The sequence below is a fragment of the Megalops cyprinoides genome, chromosome 6, assembly GCF_013368585.1.
Source record: "Megalops cyprinoides isolate fMegCyp1 chromosome 6, fMegCyp1.pri, whole genome shotgun sequence".
In the NCBI taxonomy this organism is placed as follows: domain Eukaryota; kingdom Metazoa; phylum Chordata; class Actinopteri; order Elopiformes; family Megalopidae; genus Megalops; species Megalops cyprinoides.
The window spans coordinates 40,049,435-40,071,399 of NC_050588.1; the positions used below are offsets into that span (position 1 = coordinate 40,049,435).

General features: G+C 48.6%; 1 protein-coding gene across 5 annotated transcripts in view; it reads right to left on the reverse strand.

Moving 5' to 3' along the window:
• Window positions 1–3,755: 3,755 nt before the first annotated feature.
• LOC118778739 (ephrin type-B receptor 2-like) overlaps window positions 3,756–21,965 on the reverse strand; it is a 142,601-nt gene continuing 124,391 nt past the window's right edge. For 2 of the 5 annotated variants that reach the window (XM_036530403.1, XM_036530400.1), the window contains exons 8-16: window positions 21,020–21,128; window positions 20,498–20,562; window positions 17,649–17,771; window positions 17,176–17,423; window positions 10,075–10,290; window positions 9,461–9,610; window positions 6,504–6,697; window positions 4,762–4,917; window positions 3,756–4,001 (exon numbers count right to left, since the gene is read on the reverse strand). In XM_036530403.1, the coding sequence (XP_036386296.1) occupies window positions 3,893–4,001; window positions 4,762–4,917; window positions 6,504–6,697; window positions 9,461–9,610; window positions 10,075–10,290; window positions 17,176–17,423; window positions 17,649–17,771; window positions 20,498–20,562; window positions 21,020–21,128 (1,370 nt within the window). In that variant the 3' untranslated portion in view covers window positions 3,756–3,892. Of the gene's footprint in view, window positions 4,002–4,761; window positions 4,918–6,503; window positions 6,698–9,460; window positions 9,611–10,074; window positions 10,291–17,175; window positions 17,424–17,648; window positions 17,772–20,497; window positions 20,566–21,019; window positions 21,129–21,965 lie in introns of all 5 variants that reach the window. The other 3 variants (XM_036530402.1, XM_036530397.1, XM_036530401.1) reach the window with 2 other exon arrangements.

Consider the following 21,965-nt stretch of genomic DNA (forward strand, 5'->3'; position numbering starts at 1 on the left):
GTGAGCATCAAAAAATACTACTGACTTCTGACATCATTTCTTTTCTTTTCACCCCAGAGACCTCTTCATACATTTGGCAAACTGATAGAAATGAAGATAAAGAATGGTTAAATTTGAAATAAGCGCCTTTTTTACAGTAAATCTGAGTGTCACACAGAAGAGACACACCCTGCCCAAGTCTTAAGTGATGTAAAAATTGCCTCATGTCCTCAAATAAAAAGCACATCATTATTCACTGGTGTCTGTTTTTGCTCACTGTGCCACTGGCTCTCTCACCCTCCCGTGCCACACCGCCCCCCCCCCCCCCCCCCCCCCCCCCCCCCTGTGAGGAGTGCAGGTGACGCTCTCTCTCTCTTCTACACTGCAAAGGGGAGGGTCACTCTCGGGTCCGTCCTGCTCACTCTCCCTGCAGCACAACAAAGAGCAACGAAGCAGGATACTCATCCCTGAGAGGGAATACTGCAAAAAATAATGACCTTAAAAAGGACTAAAAAGTGTGTTACAGAGGGTCAGTTTCTGATGGTTTTTCATTAATTTGGGAGGAGGAGCTTTGATGCAGTGCAGCCATTGTGTTACAGCACAGACTCTCCCTCACGTCAGGGCCTCAAGCCCACAGAAAGGAGGACGGACCTCACGTTTTCTCCTCAATGAAGATTCCTGGGAAATACTGACAGCCACGGCAGAGGAAACTGCACATTACATAATCCCCTATACCCTGGAATCTGCAGACATAGGAGGAAGGCAGGGACAGACAGACAGACAGACACACAGACTGGCAGATCCTCCTGTCCTGCAGGATCATGGGTAATGACAGAGCAGAACCCCCTCTCTCTCCCCTGGTGAAAGAGGGGGAAAGACAGACCTTCCACATGGACACAGAGCACTGGCCTTCTGACGGCCTGAAACAGGAAGAAATGCCATTTTTTCTTCTTTTTATTCTTTTTTTTTTTTGCAAGAATCAAAAGTGAGTTTATGTCATTTAATGGAAGCCCTTACTTCCCACATTAGTGTACTTAACCCAGCGAGATGTGGGAGATTCACTCAGAGCAGGGATCAGCTGACAGATAACCTTCACTCTCGGGAAAGCGTGTGAGCGTTTCATCAGCGGGGCGGGGCAGGGGAGCAGACCGCAGTGAGAGGACAGGATACAGCAGGCACAGGGACACACCATGCACAGGGACACAGCTGGAGGCCGGCTCGCCCCTCCAGAATTCCCTCCTCAGCGGGGGTCCCGGGGCCTGCAGGCTGTCCTCTACAGCCCAACACACGGCTGACATCTTTCTTCTGGACCATCTGAGCATTGTTCTGTCTCTTCTCCCAGTTCGCCACAGACTGAGAATTAACCCCCCCCCCCCCCCCAACCCCAAAACCCCCCGCCTGTCAGCAGTCCCCTCTCCACTCTGTACACTGAGCCCAAAAACACACAGGAAACAAAACCCTCTATACACCCGACAGCTGTTTTTTTCTCTTTTTTTTTTCCTTTTTTCCTCTCAAAAGCCAACATTAATAAAGTAAATAACTTGATCACACTTTACTTTAAGGGCCTATTTGACTGTAGGATGTTAGAAAAAATAGCTATGACAAATACATAGCTATTTTTAAGCATGGCTTATTTTATAAGCACTTTATTTGTGTTCAGGTAGTAAAGGAGGTAATACACTTCCAATTTAAGAGAGTGAAATCATTTAGAAATGATTGTTTTAAAAATGTTCTCCTGCTAAGTTTTCAGATTTCAGATTTTACCATTAACACTCCCAGATATAAAAGTATAGTCACGTCCTCACCAAAGTTGTGAACCACAAACTTACCACATAGTTACTCTGCTTATTAATCGTTTCAAGGTTGTACTTAATTAATGATTAGTAAGACATTTATTAAAACTTTTCTAACATCCCTTAAAGTAAAGTATGATCACACAATTTCTGTGAAACACTGTGGCGGTTATTTGACTGTTACCCAATTTTCTGCAATATTAAAGAAATTTAAAAACACAAAACAAAACAGAGGTGTCTCAGGAATGGATGTTCTCCTTCCTGCCCAGCCAGGGCCTGAGAGTGACACTGCAGACTGACAGAGCCCCACCCCCCACCCAAACTCTCACTGTGACCCCCTCCCCACACACACACACACACACTCCTCACCCTCGCATTATGAAAAGGTGCGACAACATCTGTGCTCTCTATAACTTAATAATAACAATAATAATAATAATAATAATAAAGGTTATTGTTATTATTATTGTAGTAATTACAGCATATAAAACAACCTAGCATCAACTCTGCAAAGTACCTGGAGCTATTTAAAAAAAAAGAACTTCCCTCTGTATAATTTTGGGTAAAGATGACATTTTTACATTACTGCATGTGGTTAATAACCCCTCCCTAATATTTCATTATAAAGCATCTCTTTAAAAGAAAACTTGGATAAGAAAAAAAAGCAAAAAAGCACATCAACACAGTGTTCTGCAAAGTGTCTTAAATCCGAGCTCCTGGTGAAGTCACTCCTCATCTCAGCATGCTCACAAACTCTAGCCCCTGGCTTCAGGCCTCGCTGGGCCTGACACAGAAAACAGCAGGGTTCAAAACAATAAGGAGGAATAACTCTATATCATGTGAAGACCAAAACATATGTGCACTCAGGGTCCTTCTATGTAAACAATATAGGAAAAGAACACCCAATACAGTCCTTGTTTTTTTTTTTTTTTCCCCGCAATACGTCCGTTGTGGAGGAAGACGACATGATGCTGTTTATGTTACTGAATTCTTTTAAGGTCCACAACTAACATTTTGCAAAATAAAAAAGAAAAATATTAATGACAACAAAAATTTACCTCCCTATAGTCACCCTAAGGTTGTGTGTCAATCCATCAAATCCTGAACACGAAACACTGAGGCTTACAGACAACGTCAGGCTCGTAGTGATGACATCACAATGTCAAGTGCATCTGATATGTACAGGATGATGACATCAGAGGTACGCAGGGAGGAAGTCCCATTTGGCAGACTGTGATGTATTTAAAAAAAGAAGAGAACACACAATTTTCCACGGTGAAAAGAAGCGAAGAAAATCTGCATCACAAACTCCACACTGTCAGAGAGGTAAACGATGGCAGCGCCATCCAATGTCCTCTTTTAGTTTTTTTTTTTTTAATGTTTGTTTTACATGTTCTAAACCATCATTTTACTGAATTCTCTCTAAATTTGTTCAAGGAAGCAAGTGCTGCCAAAGATCCATTTCATGGTAAAAGCAATTAGTTTTTCTCCTGTGTCAAAAGCAGGAGTGTAATTCAGGTTCCTCAAATGTCTTCTTTCAATCATCCATGATAGAATGGCCTCAGGGGAGGACAGCACTGAAATCGTTTCAACAACATAAAGAAAGAAAAAGTTGCAAAACTGTGGTGGGGGGGCGAACCCCAACCCCACCCCACCCTCATGCTCCTTCCCAATGCCCTTTTAAAGGGTAGCCGTTTCAATCAGTTCGCCTCATGAATAATGTTAAAAACATCTATATATTTCATATAGATTTCCTTGCGTATTCTTACCTTTAAAAAAAAAAAACGAACAAAAAATTTACAAAATTCTTAAAAATAACAAAAGTTGAAAAAAGAGGAAGAAAAGAGTGGTTCTGTGGAAAATGGAAGATGTGGCTGGCTGCCCCGCCCCCCTGTGCGTTCCTGTGCCTGGGGGGGGTTCAGGGTAACGCTGGCCTGGCGGAGCCCCCAGAAGGCAGGGCTTCAGCGAGGGGGGGGCGGGGTCGTCTGGGGGGGTGGGGGATTCTGTGGGACAGAGGGACGTCCAGAAGGAGGGATCGGTCGGACAGGAAGCCCAGGGGCGGAGTCCAGCGCTGCGCCCCCCTGCGCACTCATCCCGCGGGGAGGGGTGGGGAGGGGGGGTCAGACCTCCACAGACTGGATCTGGTTCATCTGGGCCCTCATCATCTGAACGCTGTTGAGGATCTTCTTCTGGTGGCCGGCGAGCGTCACCCCCACCCTCAGGATGTCACTGCGGAGAGAGTCACATGACCGCTGACATCAGCAGGGGCGTACAAAGACTCCCACTGTCAGCCTGAGCGGACGCAGTGAGTCCCGTCAAGACTCAACAGGTGAGTCACATTCCAAAATTTTCCTTGCAACACCACTGGCATCGGACGTGGACTAGACTGGTGATTGCACAATCTGGCAGGTTTATTAAAAAGACAAAAAAACAACAACAGCATTCCTTTGTTTTCACAGTGCAGTGTACCTTCTCTCCAAAAGCATTACAGCCGTGACGCAAGACAAGAAGAATCTGAGAAAGCAGTTTTGCGGATCATATTTCCATCATGACTGTAAGATCATGTCTGGAGATATACAGATCCAACAATAAACACACTCTGTATCACGCTGGCTAAATAGGTCTGCTGGAATGAATTTTTTCTTGCTTCCTTAATAATTGTCCTTGTGTCCTTTTCAATGTTTACAGATACCAGTGCAGAAAGCTGTTCCACAGAAAAATTGATTTATTAGGTAAAACTTACCGATTTCCATTGCCATAAACCTGATAACCACATAGAAAAAGGATATCCTCTCACAACAGTAAAGAGAAGTTGTAGATTATGCAATACACTACACATACTATGATAAGCTGTGGTGTCTGCTCTGAGGGTTAGCCTTAGGAACAGATCTGTGCAACTCGAGGAAGGGGGGGTGAGACACCTCTACAGAGACCCGCCCCTCACAGCTGACCATGAGCACAGGCTCAGGTAGACCGAATGAGCACTTACTCCATGGTCATCTGGGAAACCACGTCGAAGCTGCTGAAGTTGGCGTTGGCGAAGTTCTCTTTGTATTGGCCCATCTTGATGGCGTCCAGCCAATCGTCCACTGTGCTGAAGCTGGAGAAGTCTGGCACACTGCGGTCCAGCAGAGGGAGATGGATGCTGGGGTGGAGAGACACAGACATTAGATTACTGTCATTTAGCAGACTCCTATCCAGAGCAACTTACATAGGTTACAATTTTATCTACTTATACAGCTGGATATTTACTGAGGCAATTCTGGGTTAAGTACTTTGCCCAAGGGTACAGCAGCAGTGCCCCAGTGGGAATTCAAATCAGCAACCTTTTGGTCATGAGCACTGCTCCTCACCACTACGCTTACTGATGTTATTGGACAGATGAGATACTGTTGAGACACAGCTGAGAAACCCCCCCGAGGTCAGTGCAATCCAGTTTAGACAGTTTTAAACAGTTTAAAGCACTGCTGTCCTTAAAGCAAAAAAGGATGTGAGAGCCCAGACCGAGCTTCTGAGTAACAGCCTTCTTTCACAGACCGCGGTGCAGTCCGGCAGTACCCAACACCCCAGTACAAGAATGTGTTTGTAACTGTGTTCATTACCCATACGCATATCAAGCAACCACAGAGAATCCACGCAAAAGGGAGGAGTTTTGCGTGTAACTCTGACGCTTCTTCCACCCTGGAGGGTGAAGAATCTGCTGTAATCGCACAGACGCTCGGAGGAACACGACACCCACTGAAACGCTGCCTGACGTCGTTTCTGTTTTCAAATTTCACAACTGCTTTAAATCAGAGTTTGCCCCAGGCGTTCACCAAAATGACTGATCTATCAAACCCAAAGGGCTTTATTTACATACCCGGCCGGCGCCAACAGAAACACGAAACTGCAGTTAAGAGAGATAAACTGCACCATGAGAGCTGGGAGCAGCGGAGCCATGTCCAAGCTGTAGGCTCACTGTGACCGGGAGCGTCGCTTCAGAAAGAGGTCGCCGGAACGTTCCTCAGCCTATCACTATCCTCCTGGGGTTCAGTAAAACACCCAACCCCACATCTACAGAGCACGCACTCCCAGGAGCTGCCTACTGCATTTGGAACAGGCAATAAATTCTGTAATTCTACACACTTAAAACTGCAGCAGAGACACAAACTTCAGACTGCAGAGTGCTGAAGCTCTCCCACGACAGGAGAATGGGAGAGTGGCAGAGTGGGAGAGTGGCAGAATGGGAGAGTGGCAGGTGCTTTTTATGAATTAGCTCAAAAACTTTACATTTACAGTGTAACAAATTCCTTCTGCATGGAGCAGCATGATCTTATTCTTATTCTTAACATAGAATGAGGCGAAATGATGAGTCACAGCTCTGTTTTCATCATCATATAGTCTTACTGTCACAGACCCTACTTCCACAAGGATACTGTCACAGCAGCCTCCAGCTCTACCCACAGCAAGGTAGTGTGTGTGTCTGAGTGTCTGTGTGTGTGTGTCTGTGTGTGTGTGTGTGTGTGTGTGTCTGTGTGTGCGTGTTTGTGTGTGTGTGTGTGTCTGTACATTTGTGTGCGTGTCTGTGTGTATGTCTGTGTGTGCGCGTGTGCATGTGTGTGCGTGTGTGTGTGTGTGTGTGTGTGTGTGTGTGTTTGTGTGTGTTTGTGTGTGTTTGTGTGTGTTTGTGTGTGTCTGTGTGCATGTGTGTGTGTGTGTGCGTGTGTATGCGTTTGTCTGCACTCTCCTTACCCAGATGACAGAGGGGTCATGGCCTTCAGGCTATTGGGGTTGCGGATCATCTTGTCCAGGTTGTTGACGATCTGGCCGAATTTGGGCCGGTTGTTGCGGTCCTTCTGCCAGCAGTCCAGCATGAGCTGGTGCAGGGCGCTGGGGCAGTCCATCGGCGGAGGCAGCCGGTAGTCCTGCTCAATGGCGTTTATCACCTGCAGGGGGAGACAGAGAGCTCTCAGGGTCTCTGTGAAGCTCTGTGAGGATGAATGGAGAAAGCAGAGCAGTTCTCATTGGAGTGGCTCCTGGTGTGGACACACCCCCTCTCCTGCAGCAGTCTGCTCGAGGTGTGCTCCTACGTTAACGATAGCGATCTGCTCCTCAGGCACTGTGCTCAGCTGTGTTTTATTTTATAGCTGTCTTTGTCTTGTATGACAGTTTTACTCGGTCTCTGCTCGGAGCGTCATCAGTAACATTAAATATGTGCTGTATTCCCTTCGCCACTAAATCTTCTGTTTGACCCCTTTATGCCTGAGGGTCTCCCTCCAAACGCTGGCACACCCCCTCACTTCCCCTGCGTGGAACCCGTTATCCGCCCGGTCTTCACAGCCACTGCGAGTGCAGAGGCGTACCACGCCCGCGATTTTAAAGGAAAGCGTTTCCGTGAGGACAGCCACGGGTCTGGGAGCAGGAGAGCCGCAGGCCTGATTCAGCCTCTTCATAAATAAACTCTGATCGTTATCTGTGCTGGGGGGGGCGCAGCGGGTTTAGGCCTGGCTGCGCGGCCGACGGGGCGATTTGTCACCCTGACATCCTCGCCTCTTCACGCCCGGCGGCGGCGGGCGAAGCCGCAGACGATCTCTCACTCTGGGATCGGCTCGGCCTGCAGAGGAGCGGGAGCCGAGGAGAGCGATGGCTCTCTCCCGAGACAGGATATTAATCAGACCGTGAGTCCGCGTGAATCCGCGCCCTCCCGGGCAGCGGGAAGCCCTATCACCCACATCACGTTTGTTACGGATATTAGCACCTCCCATCTGGGAGATAAGGAGGAGCCAGGTGTGCTGTAATGGAAACCCATTCTTCATCTGACTGCCACTCCCAGCGATGAGGAAATGATGGTCCCCTTGTTTTAAGTCTGTCTTTATCACAAAGGGCTTCCTTTCCAGGGTGTACTGCGCTCATTACAAATCCTAAATTAAAAATAGTAACACAATAAAATAGAATGAGTCAAAACTGCACGGAGACCTTGTGTGCTCCTTACAAATGAGATGTGTTTGTCTCATGCTGTCCCTTAAGTTTAGACGTGTCTGCCATTCCTCTGATGCCCCCGCTGACAGTTCTGTCACAGCCATTCTAAAGCTGTCTGTGGTGAAATCCTCTCCACCCCGCCCTGGCCACCGGCCGTGCTTTCAGTGCACAGGGACGTACAGGGCCTGGGTCACCTCAAGCAAGGGGCAGGAATGCAGTTTTTAAACTCAAAAGCCTCATGTGAAATAACAGGGCTGCGTGAGCAGGTTAACAGACGTACAGTATGCTGCAGTTCAGTGCAGTTTCGGTTAAACAGGTGGGCTGAGAGACCTCACTATGCTGCTGATCCCTCGCCTGTTAAAGCTGCAATTACGGAGCTGCGATCACAGATTAATCTCCTACAGCCGTTTCAAAGAAGATCCAATTTAGGGAGGAAAAAAAGAAAACGCTATCAGGAGTCACTAATAAGATAACGCTGGAGATATTTGGCTCCTTCCAGCATGTTAATCACCCACACTTTCAATTTTAAACCTTTTCCTTTATCACGCCTTTAATTTGCTTTGCCTCCCCAACCCTACGGGGCTGCCAGTGCAGGGAAATCCACTCCACAATGCACCTTCACACACTCACTGAAACATTAACACTGGTGATGGAGTATCAGGGCTAAACACCTGCTCCAGTCAGCACAGAAATTCAATACCCGTGAGACCCAAAAACAAGGGGCAATGCTGGAGGGCTGTTCGGTAAGACTCTGTTAAAGTGAGTTTCAGTAAAGGTGGCAGAGACATTATGACTCTCAGTGTATGAATGCGAAAATCAGGTCTACACAGAGGCAAAGTAAAGTGGCGCTAATCACCACGCCACATGTGCTCTGCACCTGTAAGGGCTGAATTTGGGCTTAGAGAGGTTCCCCTGGATCTGCTCGTAAACACCTGGCCGTGGAGAGACACAGCCCCCGCAGGCCCCACGCCCATCCGCAGGCCCCCACGCCCGTCCGGAGGCCCCACGCCCGTCCGCAGGCCCCACGCCCGTCTGCACTCCGCACGGCTGATGGTGCAGGTTTACAGCAACCTCACGCAGATGGTTAGCTCAGCTCACGCTGCGCCTGCCTTTTCACCAGCCTCATTAATCAGCTACACGCACCTGCACGGCTTTCTGAACTCCAGCGTGTTACTGCAGGAGCAGAGCCTGGCTGATTCTGCTGAAGCAGAGAAAGGTGCAGGGGTTTCCACATGTACCGTACTACAAGACTGTTAGTCTTAATCCTAGCCTTTCTTTTCATTAAGACAGATGTTCTTCAGTGCAGAGAAACAGACTCAGACAGTGGCACTATGCAAACAGTCGCAGTGCATTGGTGCTTCTCTTTGCAGACTCCCTTCTACGAGTCAGAGCACATACTTCTTTTAAGCTGCTCTCACACTGTCTGGCATTTAGGGCAGGTAATTTCACTTTCAGCCACAGCACTCTGCACAGTTACCTTCTGCTTAGTGCTACAGTCACAACAGATTTCAAGCAGACTTGTACCAGGCAGAGGGTGTATTTGTAGAAGGTGATTTTACACAGAGTATTGCAGAAAAACAGCCACCAGCAGGCCTGCAATTCAGTGGGACTCTGTTTCAGGTTACCCATTGTAAACAAAGCAATACAGAACACGCAGGTGTATAAAAGGAAGAAGCTCTCAGGTCACCGTCTTGGTCTGGTGTAGCGGTTCTCAGGTTTGGTGCACTCACGTCCTGATTGGTCATGTCCCAGTAAGGCCGCTCCCCATAGGACATGACCTCCCACATGACGATGCCGTAGCTCCACACGTCACTGGCAGAGGTGAACTTCCTGTACTGAATGGCCTCGGGAGCAGTCCAGCGAATCGGGATCTTCCCTCCCTGCAAGCAAGAGGAAGGACAGACACCCAACATCCAATCAGACTCAGGTTTGGGCCTTTTAGTGGGAGGTAAGGAGGGTGTGTGAGGGGAAGAAAGGCAGAGTGTGTGTGTGTGTGTGTGTGTGTGTGTGTGTGTGTGTGTGTGTGTGTGTGTGTGTGTGTGAGAGAGAGAGAGAGTGAGAGAGTGTGTGTGTGTTTGTGTGTGTGTGTGTGTGTGTGAGAGAGAGAGTGAGAGTGTGTGTGCGTGTGGGTGCGTGTGACTCTGTGTGTATGTGTGTGTGTGTGTGTGTGTGTGTGTGTGTGAGAGAGAGAGTGAGAGTGTGTGTGCGTGTGGGTGCGTGTGACTCTGTGTGTATGTGTGTGTGTGTGTGTGTGTGTGTGTGTGTGTGTGTGTGTGTGTGTATAGGGAAAGGTGGGGGCAGACGCCGGGAATCAGATGCAGGCAGCTGAGCAGCAGACACTCACGAGGGCGGAGGTGTAGGTGGGGTCTGAGGTGTCGTCCTCCAGGAAGCGGGACAGCCCAAAGTCGGACACCTTGCACACCAGGTTGCTGTTGACCAGGATGTTGCGGGCGGCCAGGTCTCGGTGCACGTAGTTCATGTCAGAGAGGTACTTCATGCCTGAGGCGATGCCCCTCAGCATCCCCACCAGCTGGATCACCGTGAACTGCCCGTCGTTTTGCTACAGAGGAAACACAGTGAGTCAGCATCCTCACACACCTTCACCTGCCTGCGTGCCCTCACACACCTTCACCTGCCCGACTGCCCTCACACACCTTCACCTGCCCGACTGCCCTCACACACCTTCACCTGCCTGCGTGCCCTCACACACCTTCACCTGCCCGACTGCCCTCACACACCTTCACCTGCCTGCGTGCCCTCACACACCTTCACCTGCCTGCGTGCCCTCACACACCTTCACCTGCCTGCCCACCTGACTGCCCTCACACACCTTCACCTGCCTGCGTGCCCTCACACACCTTCACCTGCCTGCGTGCCCTCACACACCTTCACCTGCCTGACTGCCCTCACACATTTTCACCCGCCTGCCCACCTGATTGCCCTTACAAACCTCCTAAGCTTACACACGGTCTCCTGCATGACTGCATTTACACACAGTCTCCTGCACGACTGCGTTTACACACAGTCTCCTGCACGACTGCGTTTACACAGTCTCCTGCACGACTGCGTTTACACACGGTCTCCTGCACGACTGCGTTTACACACAGTCTCCTGCACGACTACGTTTACACACTGTCTCCTGCACGACTGCGTTTACACACAGTTCTGCTTTCTTGCCCTGCAGCAGCTCTGCGCTATGCCCCGCCTCTGGGAGCCCATCTGGACACACAGAACTCCCCTGATTCAGCCGCGCATACCTGCGCAGAGAGACCTGCAGACAGCAGGGCCCAGGGGAGAGCCTCCTACTCCCTCTCTCTGCTCTCCAGCATTTCACACCTCATTAACCAGGAGGAAGCTTCACCCCACAGTGCTTACCACTCCCATGGTCTTCTGTACTGTGGTACCTTCCACAACAGTAAAGTGTCATGCACTACTCATGCGGCACCAATCTGACATATATACTGTACAAACGCTGACAGTATCTCCCAACACCATGCGTGTACACTTTCTCTGAGGAGCTGAGCTGCCACAGCAGAGCACAGTGACTGACACTCGCACAGGGAAGACCCTGCCATGGACGCAGGCCTCAGTACTGACGGGTACCAGCCTCCTCAGCACTGTACCCGTTTCATCCACTTTGAGGGTTTTATTTAAACAAGCAGCAAAAGCGCCCCTTCCTTCTCCTAAGCCGAGCAGGCAGAATGAACAGAGCTGCTGTCTGTGCAGTGCAATGCTCTGCCCCCTGTCTATCAGCACCCAGAGCTGCTGTCTGTGCAGTGCTCTGCCCCCTGTCTATCAGCACCCAGAGCTGCTGTCTGTGCAAGGCTCTGCCCCCTGTCTATCAGCACCCAGAGCTGCAGTCTGTGCAATGCTCTGCCCCCTGTCTATCAGCACCCAGAGCTGCTGTCTGTGCAGTGCTCTGCCCCCTGTCTATCAGCACCCAGAGCTGCTATCCGTGCAGTGCAAGGCTCTGCCCCCTGTCTATCAGCACCCAGAGCTGCTGTCTGTGCAAGGCTCTGCCCCCTGTCTATCAGCACCCAGAGCTGCTGTCTGTGCAAGGCTCTGCCCCCTGTCTATCAGCACCCAGAGCTGCTATCCGTGCAGTGCAATGCTCTGCCCCCTGTCTATCAGCACCCAGAGCTGCTGTCTGTGCAAGGCTCTGCCCCCTGTCTATCAGCACCCAGAGCTGCTATCCGTGCAGTGCAATGCTCTGCCCCCTGTCTATCAGCACCCATAGCTGCTGTCTGTGCAATGCTCTGCCCCCTGTCTATCAGCACCCATAGCTGCTGTCTGTGCAAGGCTCTGCCCCCTGTCTATCAGCACCCAGAGCTGCAGTCTGTGCAATGCTCTGCCCCCTGTCTATCAGCACCCAAAAGCCGAAAATCCAAACTCATATTGTGCTTCACTGTACGACTTCACAATGCACGGCACTGTAAAAGCAGGAGTGTATACATGATACAGTGATAACAATGAGAGTAATTTGGAGACTAAAACAGAAGACTGTAGATATCCATCTCACTGCTGTGTCCAGTATGTAGATCTTTCTCTCTGCTCCCCCAAAACTATAGATCTTTATGTCTGCTCTCTCCAATATGTAGGTGTCTCTCTCTCTCTCTCTCTCTCGCTGCTCTCCATGGTATATAGATCACTTTCCCTCCCTGCTAGCTCTCTCTCTTTCCCAGCTCAGACCCTGAATTTCTCCCTCTCCTCTCCCTTTGACAGCCCCCCCCCCCCCCCCCCCCCCCCTTCCAGTGAGAAGCAGCTTCTTAATAGACAGCTACACGTGGGCAGAATTGACGTTTCCACCGAAATGCTGTCATGAGCTTCTGAAGTCCTCCCCCGACAGAGAAACGCTGCTCCGAAGGATTCAACATGCTGTCAGACACACCAACAATCCTACAAAGGAGCTCACATCACACCAAAGTATCGTCACGCTCAAAACAGAGCTCAAACACAGGTTCGAGGAGGAAGAAATGCAAACAGCTTTTTTTTTCTTTTATGAAATGAAAATAGATGCAACTTGTCTACACGTTAGAGCAGTAACCATGTCAAGCTGTCAGAAGATTATAACAAGTTCTTTAAGTACCTTAATCCCTCGGCAAGAATTTATACCTCCATCTTGCTTTTCATTTCATTCTTTAATCTTGGTTCTCTTTCTTGGCACCCTCCCCTCCTCCACAACTCTCCCTGCTCAGAAAGCCTCATTGTCCATGATCCCAGCTTCCAAACACACTGACAGCCCGATTCAACTTCCCACACAACAGAGCAATCACATACTTACTCCTAATCCAAATGGCCTGAAAGCAGGGATAATTACTTATGAAGTGTTCTGCAGAGGGAGCGATGTCTTGTCTTGCATTTTTCTCCTTGGGAGGTGGGGTCACAGAGGTATGCACACCAAAAGGAGAACATGAACCCCTTCCAGCTTTCCTCTGTGAACTCGTCTCCTCCACTGTGACCCTGTCCTCCCTCTGAGATACTGTTTAATCATCTCAGCAGACATCCTCATCCAGACTCACTTACATGCCACACATTTTGCATATAACTTTGCAGGGCTGGATATTAACTGAAATAGGGTATTATATTACATTACACTGCAGTCATTTAGTACACGTTCTTACTCAGAGCGACTTACAGGTTACACGTCTTACATGGTACCCATTTATACAGCTGGATATTTACTGAGGCACTTCTGGGTTAAGTAAGGGTACAGCAGTGGTGCCCCACTGGGGAATCAAACCAGCAACCTTTCGGCTACAAACCCTGCTCCTTATCACTATGCTACACTGTATCCTACTCACTGGTACAACTGCAGTGGCCCAGCTGGGAATAGAACCCACAATCTTCAGGTTGCATGCAAGCTGAGTGCCTTAGACAGCGCACTGCCCTGATGCCTCTCATCTCCCTCACACCGCCACAGCAGACGGAGCCAAAACTGCCTGACGCAGACAGGCTATGAAAGGGGACGACACCGTACCGTTAATTAGGAGGAGAACACAGATTACAGCTATAGTCTACAGCTGGGACAGGATGTTTAATCCACATCAATAGAAAATTACAGAGAGCTTCTCAGCTAAAGAAACATAAATACAGAAAGTGAGGTGAGTGAAAGCTGGAATAGAGAGGGCAAGCCTTTTGTGGAACATGGGGCTTTTCGGATGCTTGATAATTATAATTTTTTTTTTTCTGCCTTAGAAATAATTGTGGTTCTCGGCATATTTGAAGTTGTGTGTCATGTGTGAGTGGAGTTTCACCCTCAATAACTGACTGACTGACATGAAAGCCAAACTAATGAGCAGAAAAATCCTTCATTTAAGTTTATAACTTTAAAATTTACATAAATCAACTGCACTTTCCCACAGACTTCACAGACTCCAGTCCAATTAATGCTGATGAAGGTTTATGGACACTCACTCTGGTGCCAAAAAACACACGGCGAAGTTCAACTGACACAAATACGACACACAAGTTACTTACTGAAAGTAGAGCAGACATGAGTGTTCATCTGCAGAGATCTGAGATGGATTTCTCCTCTAATGATGTGAAACTTTTGACACCACGCAGGGAGGGAGTTTGAGTCCCAGTCTCCAGAATGCCAGAGCAGATATTGTATTCCATGAATAATGTATGGGATTATAAAATATTTACATAATGAGCAGACTGTGATCAGTGCAAATTTTGTGACATCCTTCAAAAGTTTACGTCTCTAAAGTCTGGCGCCCGAGCCGTGCGCTGCGTGTGATTATGGGAACTGACACAGGAGTGTGTGAGGGAGGAGACAAGCAGTGTGTGTTACAAACACACCTCCCGCCATTGTTCTCTCAGCCTCCTCCACTGGGGCTCGGTACGGCCACGTGTGTACTGTCCTCACTCCGCCCTCACACTGCCCACACTCTGCCCTCACACTCTGCCCTCACACTCCGCCCTCACACTCCGCCCTCACACTCCGCCCTCACACTCCGCCCTCACACTCCGCCCTCACACTCTGCCCTCACACTCCGCCCTCACACTCCGCCCTCACACTCCGTCCTCACACTCCGTCCTCACACTCCGTCCTCACACTCCGTCCTCACTCTGCCTCACTTTGTCCTCACACTGCCTCACACAGCCCTCACACAGCCCTCACACAGCCCTCACACAGCCCTCACACTGCCTCACACTGGCACAGGACAGAACTGGCTTTAAATGTGAGGCAGAAGCACATACTGCCCCTCTGCACATCACCCTGCTGTTGTTTCTCTGATTTTGCAGAATGAGATACTGAGATGGGTACAATGTACAGGTACAGCACGACAGGGTGAAGCCCACAGGTACAGTACACCTGAGGCCCACAGGTGCAGTACAACAGAGTCCTTTGGAGGAACAGTACTGCTGTTTTTCAGACAGAAGGTGGAGAGGAAAGAGGCAGTTGGTAAACACACCCTGTTGCTAAGCAGCATCTGAAGGAGGGAGTGAGAAACTAAACTTTTTAAAGTTTTGTCTTTCAGCGCTGTTTAAGCATCTGCTGCTTCCTGTCACCTATGATTCGGATATGAAATGGAAGGCAACCTGGAGAGAGTGGAAGTGCGGAAGGAAGAAAGAGTGAGACAGAGTGAGAAGGAAAAGGAGGGCAGAGAGACAGACTGACAGAGGGAGAGAGGGAGCGCAGGTTAGGCTGAAATGGTGAGAAAAAGAGACCAAGAATTACACTGAGCTAGCAGATAAGGAGACAGAGGCAGAGAGACAGGGAATGTGTGAGATAGAGAGAGACAGACAGAGAATGTGTGAGATAGAGAGACAGACAGAGAATGTGTGAGATAGAGAGAGACAGACAGAGAATGTGTGAGATAGAGAGACAGACAGAGAATGTGTGAGATAGAGAGAGACAGACAGAGAATGTGTGTGATAGAGAGAGACAGACAGAGAATGTGTGTGATAGAGAGACAGACAGAGAATGTGTGAGATAGAGAATGTGTGAGATAGAGAGACAGACAGAGAATGTGTGAGATAGAGAGAGACAGACAGAGAATGTGTGTGATAGAGAGAGACAGACAGAGAATGTGTGAGATAGAGAGACAGAGAGTGAGAGAAACAGCTGGACCAGCGTACATCCTGTGGCCTCAGACCGCTGATACTAATGACCTGGTTTTACTGTCCCTCACAGAAAAAGGGCTGACCCAGAATCTGGATCTGATGAGGGAGAATTCCCACCCTTGAGCCTCAAAAGTAAATTTAACAAAGACAAAACTAACAACCTCCCATAAAAGGCCAGAAAACAGGTACCACTTGCAGGTAACACCAACACAAGAGTACAGCAAGTGCCGCAAACACACCTTAAATTATCCCTACAGTCACAGAGCTTCAGCAAAGTGAATGTCTCACAGCGGCCAGACTGCCACATAAACAGCTCTCTACAGAAGAGATACAACCAACAATAATTTGGTTCAAACTCCTCAGCCGTGTAATCTAGTTTATTGTGCTTTTAGATGTGAGACTTAAGGTCTACTAAACTCAATAGATTCAATAGATAATTCAACAGAGACAATATGCACTTAATGCGTGTAGCAGAGAACTAGGTCAGTTCCTATTGACAATAAATAGAGCTAAAAAGAGCTAAAACTTCTGGAAGCACCAAGCATCTATTCCTGAATACACGCTAACACTTAAAGCATTGAAAAACCAAGAGCTAAATTCTAAAAATAGGCCTTTTGAATCATCTAAGTAAATAACCTATACTAACATGCGTCAGTCTCCAAAACAACTCTGCAGTCAAAACACAAATCAGAATAAACCAAATTATGAGGCAAACCAAAAATTCCTGCGTGGGACACTGGGACCATAAAAGCAAACAGCAGTAAAAGCAGACACAGATCCTGAGCAAGAGCAGGCCGGGCCACCGCACCCCGCCCGCTGAGGCATGCTGCGGCGGAGAGGGGGCCAAACGCTGTGCGGGACAGGTGCGCTGTGCGGGACAGGTGCGCTGTGCGGGACAGGTGCGCTGTGCGGGACAGGTGCACTGGAGACGCCAAAAATACCCAGATATAAGGGGCTAAATGTCAATTACCCCTCGCCCGATTTAAGGAAATGAGTGCTGGGAAAAAACCAAGCATATCTGTCGTATACTGAAGGAGTGACACATGTAACTTGTCCACATGTAACTCCAATGTAACAATGTACAATTTCTGGCATCTGTATTATATATAGATAATTATGTCCATCATCGTTAGTGCTGATCGTAAACGTTGTGTTTTTTCATTATTTATGTGCCTTGGTGATATAACACTCTTTGTTTTTCCTGCCAGCAAAGTTGATTTAAGCCTGAGAAACAGCATGAGAATGAGAAGACATGAGAAAGAGAGAGATGACAGACAGAAAGACAGAGAGAGCATCTCAATCGGAGGAAGGAGAGATCGAGAGAAACAGGGAGAGAGACAGAGAGAGAGGGAAACAGAGAGATCACACTGACCCGGAGGAAGGAGTCCAGGGAGCCATTCTCCATGAACTCAGTGACAATCATGACGGGGCTGCTCTTGGTGACCACGCCCTCCAGGTGGATGACGTTTGGGTGGTCGAACTGGCCCATGATGCTGGCCTCGCTCAGAAAGTCCCGTCTCTGCTTCTCGGTGTAGCCCGACTTTAGCGTCTTGATGGCCACAAACATCTCCCTCTTTCCCGGCAGCTTCAGGTTGCCGCTGCACACCTCCCCGAACTCCCCTGAGAGACAGCAAGACACAAAGACACTGTGGAAAACATCCAGAAACAGCTTCCCAACACCAAGGGCTGGTGCTTCAGGAAATGACTGCATCACACAAAACAGTGGCCTCCGTAGAGAAAAAGTAAATACTGCATGTGTAAGCTCTGCATACTGGAAGCTCTGGACCCTGCTGTCGGTCCAGGCAGCTGTCTGGGCGGTACCTGAGGGGCGGAGCCCTGCTTTACCTGCGCCGATGACCTGCTCAATCTTCACACAGGAGATGTCGATCTCCTTGGCAAACTCCCGCACAGCCTCGTTAGGATCCTCATATGTAAACGGATCAATGTAGATCTTCATTCCTGGAGTCACTTGGAAAAATAAGAAGGAGCTATAATACCTGCAGCTCTGAAAACACCTGCACACATGATGGCACGCACTCACATAAATACACATCTGAGCACACATATATATGCATATACAGGGTAATAGGTAAATATGGGGAAGGGTTACTGCAAGCGGATTACGGGAGACCGAGGGCCACAACAGGTGGATTATGGGAAACTGAGTAAAAGAGGGATTACTTCAACTGGATTATGGGAAACTGGGGGAGTTTGATGCAGGTAGATTATGGGAGTCTGGAGGAGTAAGGAGTTACTGCTAGTGGATTATGGGAAACTGAGTTAAAGAGAGGTTACTGCAGGGGCATTATGACAATGAGGCTGCATATCAGTGCTGAAAGGTCAGGGAGGTGAGAAACGGCTGCATTAAGATGGACGTGCTCAGGTGAGACAGTGCTATGTGCATATAAATACGGCCGAAGCCCAGGGTGCCTCAGCAGAGCCTTTAACACCATGGAGTGAGACGCTTATCTCTGGGTTCTGCTCCAAGAAATAAATTGGCTCTCTTAAGTCCAGATGCCAGGTAAATAGGCTTAAGATGGCCTTTGGAAGTGTTCAGGGCTTTAAAAATCCCAGGCGCCTAATCCGATTATGCGGGTTCTAAAGTCTGTATCTGGCTCCGGACCATTTCTGATGACTGATTTATTCATGGCTGGAGGCCCAGGAAACCCGAGAGGCTGCAGCAGCCAGGACGCACGGCAACACGGTGAGGCCCACAACACAGCAGGTAAACGGGCCTCAGCATAGAGAGAGAATCTAAAATATTTATCATGTACGTTTCATCAAAGCAGAGCACTTTGTTGAAGATTATCCCAAAAGCAATGGAGTAGTAGAGCATGTGAAAGTATTGTGCTGAGGAAAACAAAGTGAGTACATGGCACAGCAATGCAAGACATGTGGACTGTGCTTTATATGTAAACTCAACGCATTTCCACTCCATCTTTATTTCCCAGACACCCTCTCTCTCTTTCTCTCCCTCTTTCTCCCTCTTTCCCTCTCTGAGGTGAGAGTGAGGGTAAAGTGTGAGTATGAGAACAGTGAGAGTAAGGGTAAAGTGTGAGTGTGAGAACAGTGAGAGTAAGGGTAAAGTGTGAGTATGAGAACAGTGAGAGTAAGGGTAAAGTGTGAGTATGAGAACAGTGAGAGTAAGGGTAAAGTGTGAGTGTGAGAACAGTGAGAGTAAGGGTAAAGTGTGAGTGTGAGAACAGTGAGAGTAAGGGTAAAGTGTGAGTATGAGAACAGTGAGAGTAAGGGTAAAGTGTGAGTGTGAGAACAGTGAGAGTAAGGGTAAAGTGTGAGTATGAGAACAGTGAGAGTAAGGGTAAAGTGTGAGTGTGAGAACAGTGAAAGTAAGGGTAAAGTGTGAGTATGAGAACAGTGAGAGTAAGGGTAAAGTGTGAGTGTGAGAACAGTGAGAGTAAGGGTAAAGTGTGAGTATGAGAATAGTGAGAGTAAGGGTAAAGTGTGAGTATGAGAACAGTGAGAGTAAGGGTAAAGTGAGAGTGGGGCAGAGAAGACGTTAATGGCATCTCTTTCTGGTAAGGTGCACCTAGCCTAGTGCTTTCAGGCAGAAATGAGCTGTATAAATACCGCCTTTAGCACAATCTGATACCATTGATTATCCCACAGAAAAGCTGCCGCAATTGATAAGGGAGGCAAGAGCAAAGTAAGACCTGGGAGAAAAAGCAGCTCTGCATTTCCATTTGGCTGAGTGAGAGAGAGATGAGCTGTAAGCCTGCTCTTAAAATCACTGCCTCTGCGGGGACACCACCATCTCCAAGTCTGTTCCCAAAGATTTACTTTCCATAAATAGAATCCCACGCTAATGTGCTGAACAGTATGAGGAAATACAATCATTCATAAATTTCATGGTTTCAATATTTCTTGCCTTTTACAAAGGCGTATGAATCCTGTGCCCTTAGGACAGGAAACCATATTTGAACCAACGTGAAAAATAAGTGCTAATATGTATAAGCTAAATTTGACTCATAATTATTTTTCCAGTGGATGAGGGAGGGGTTCATAAAACGGTGAATGAGAGAAACAGGGGCGTGTGAGAGGGAATGAGAGAGAGAGGAGAGACAGTGAGAGTGAGAGTGAGAGCGAGAGGAGTCAGAGTGAGAAAGACTGTGTGGCCACTATGGCAGCTGAGGTTGAGCCAAAGAAGCATTTTCTCCTCAAACGTGAAAGATTCAAAGACACGGGAACACAGTGCTTCAAAAGATTTACTAAAGTCATTCCAAATTTTAAAGAAAGGGGTGGTATAGATAAGCAGGCTATCCTGTCAGAGGAGCAGACAGCAACACTTGCTGCATGGTTTCTGAGAGTATCCCATAAACAGAGGGGGGGGGGGGGGGGTGGCTGACCAATCTTAACATTCTCAAGGTCACTGTTAACAGCATTATGGTTGTATTTTTAATGTTTTTTTCACTAGTGTATTTGCTTGTTTGACATTATTGATCTGTTTACACTTAATAACTGCTTTGGCAATACTGTTATCACCACTGAACCAGTCATGTCAATAAAACATTTGAATTTGAATTTGTGAAAAAGAGAAAGAGAGAGAAAAAGAGAGAGGGGTTAGTGAGAGAGACAGGAGGGAGAGAGAGAGAGGGGTTAGTGAGAGAGACAGGAGGGAGAGAGGGAGAGGGGTGAATGAAGGAGAGAGAGAGAGGGAGAGAGCGCGGGTTACTCACTGTGGCCGCTGGTGTAGTGCTGCAGTTTGTCGGTGTACTCGGAGTCTGCCCTCTCGAAGCCCCTCCTCCTGGGAGAAACACAAACAGCTATAGCGGTGGTCTGGGACGGACGTGATGCCGTGGGGCGGGCTGGCACCGCCCCGAGCTGGCACTGCCTGCCAGCTATAGCCATAAACCCATCTTACAAGCTGCAGAGTCCTGTAAAAACACCCTGATGAAGACAGAACAGCAACCTGCCTATGTGTGTCCAGCCCTGTTTGTCTGCAGTAGCAGGTAACACTGAAATGGCAGGCACAATGGGGACAGCCCTGCTGAAATGGCAGGTAAAAGAAACAGCCCTGCTGAAATGGCAGGCAGAATGGCCACAGCCCTGCTGAAATGGCAGGTAAAAGAAACAGCCCTGCTGAAATGGCAGGCAGAATGGCCACAGCCCTGCTGAAATGGCAGGTAAAAGAAACAGCGCTGCTGAAATGGCAGGCAGAGCCGGCCCAGGTGGAGGTGATGGGAACAGGACTGACTCACCGGTTGCAGACGATGATGATGACGACGACGGCGATGAGGAAGACCAGGCCTGCGGCCGCGGAGCCGATGATGAGGGGAAGCTTCTCCTGCACGCTGGTGTTGTACTCCTCTGTGAACAGACACACCCCAGAGCGTCAACACACGCAAGCAAAGGTGTGCCTCTCTAACACAGCACAGCACAGACAAAACTCGGTCACAGTTCACTGTCAAAACCACATCACTAACACTGCACATCAAAACTGTTCCTTTAACATAACACAGTTAAAATTCACCTGTAACAGCACAGAATCAAAACCGATCCTCTAACACAGCAACCAATCAAACAATTTCCTTTAATACAGTAACCAATCAAAGCCTTTCTTCTAACACAGAGGTGTGATCTAGAGGGGACATCCCGGGCCATTTGGAGGGGTTCAGGAGTGAATGTTGGAGGGGGGCTCTGCTGTCTGTGTCGGGAGTCTGCGGAGAGGGACAGGGTGACTATCACTAAAGCCCTTGCAGGCCTAGCGGGGAGACGGGGATGGCATCACCGTGGCAACCAGGGCTGGACATTAGGGACACGCAGTTCTCTGGCCGGGAGGAATGGCTGTTTTCCAGCTGACACAGTCAGCATCACATGGGCGAGAGACCGATTCCTCTATCAGCCAATCAGTGAGGCACAAAGGAAAACCCTGCTTTACAGCCAGGACACAAGCGGAGTCCCATTATCTCATACCCTCACACACTGACTCCTGTCTGGAGCTGATGCAGTGTCTGGCTTTACTCTCCTTCTACGCAACACACACACACACACACACACACTCGGACACATCCTCTTTCTCACACACACACACACTCGGACACATCCTCTTTCACACACACACACACACACACACACACACACACACACACACACACACACACACACACACTCGGACACATCCTCTTTCTCACACACACACACACA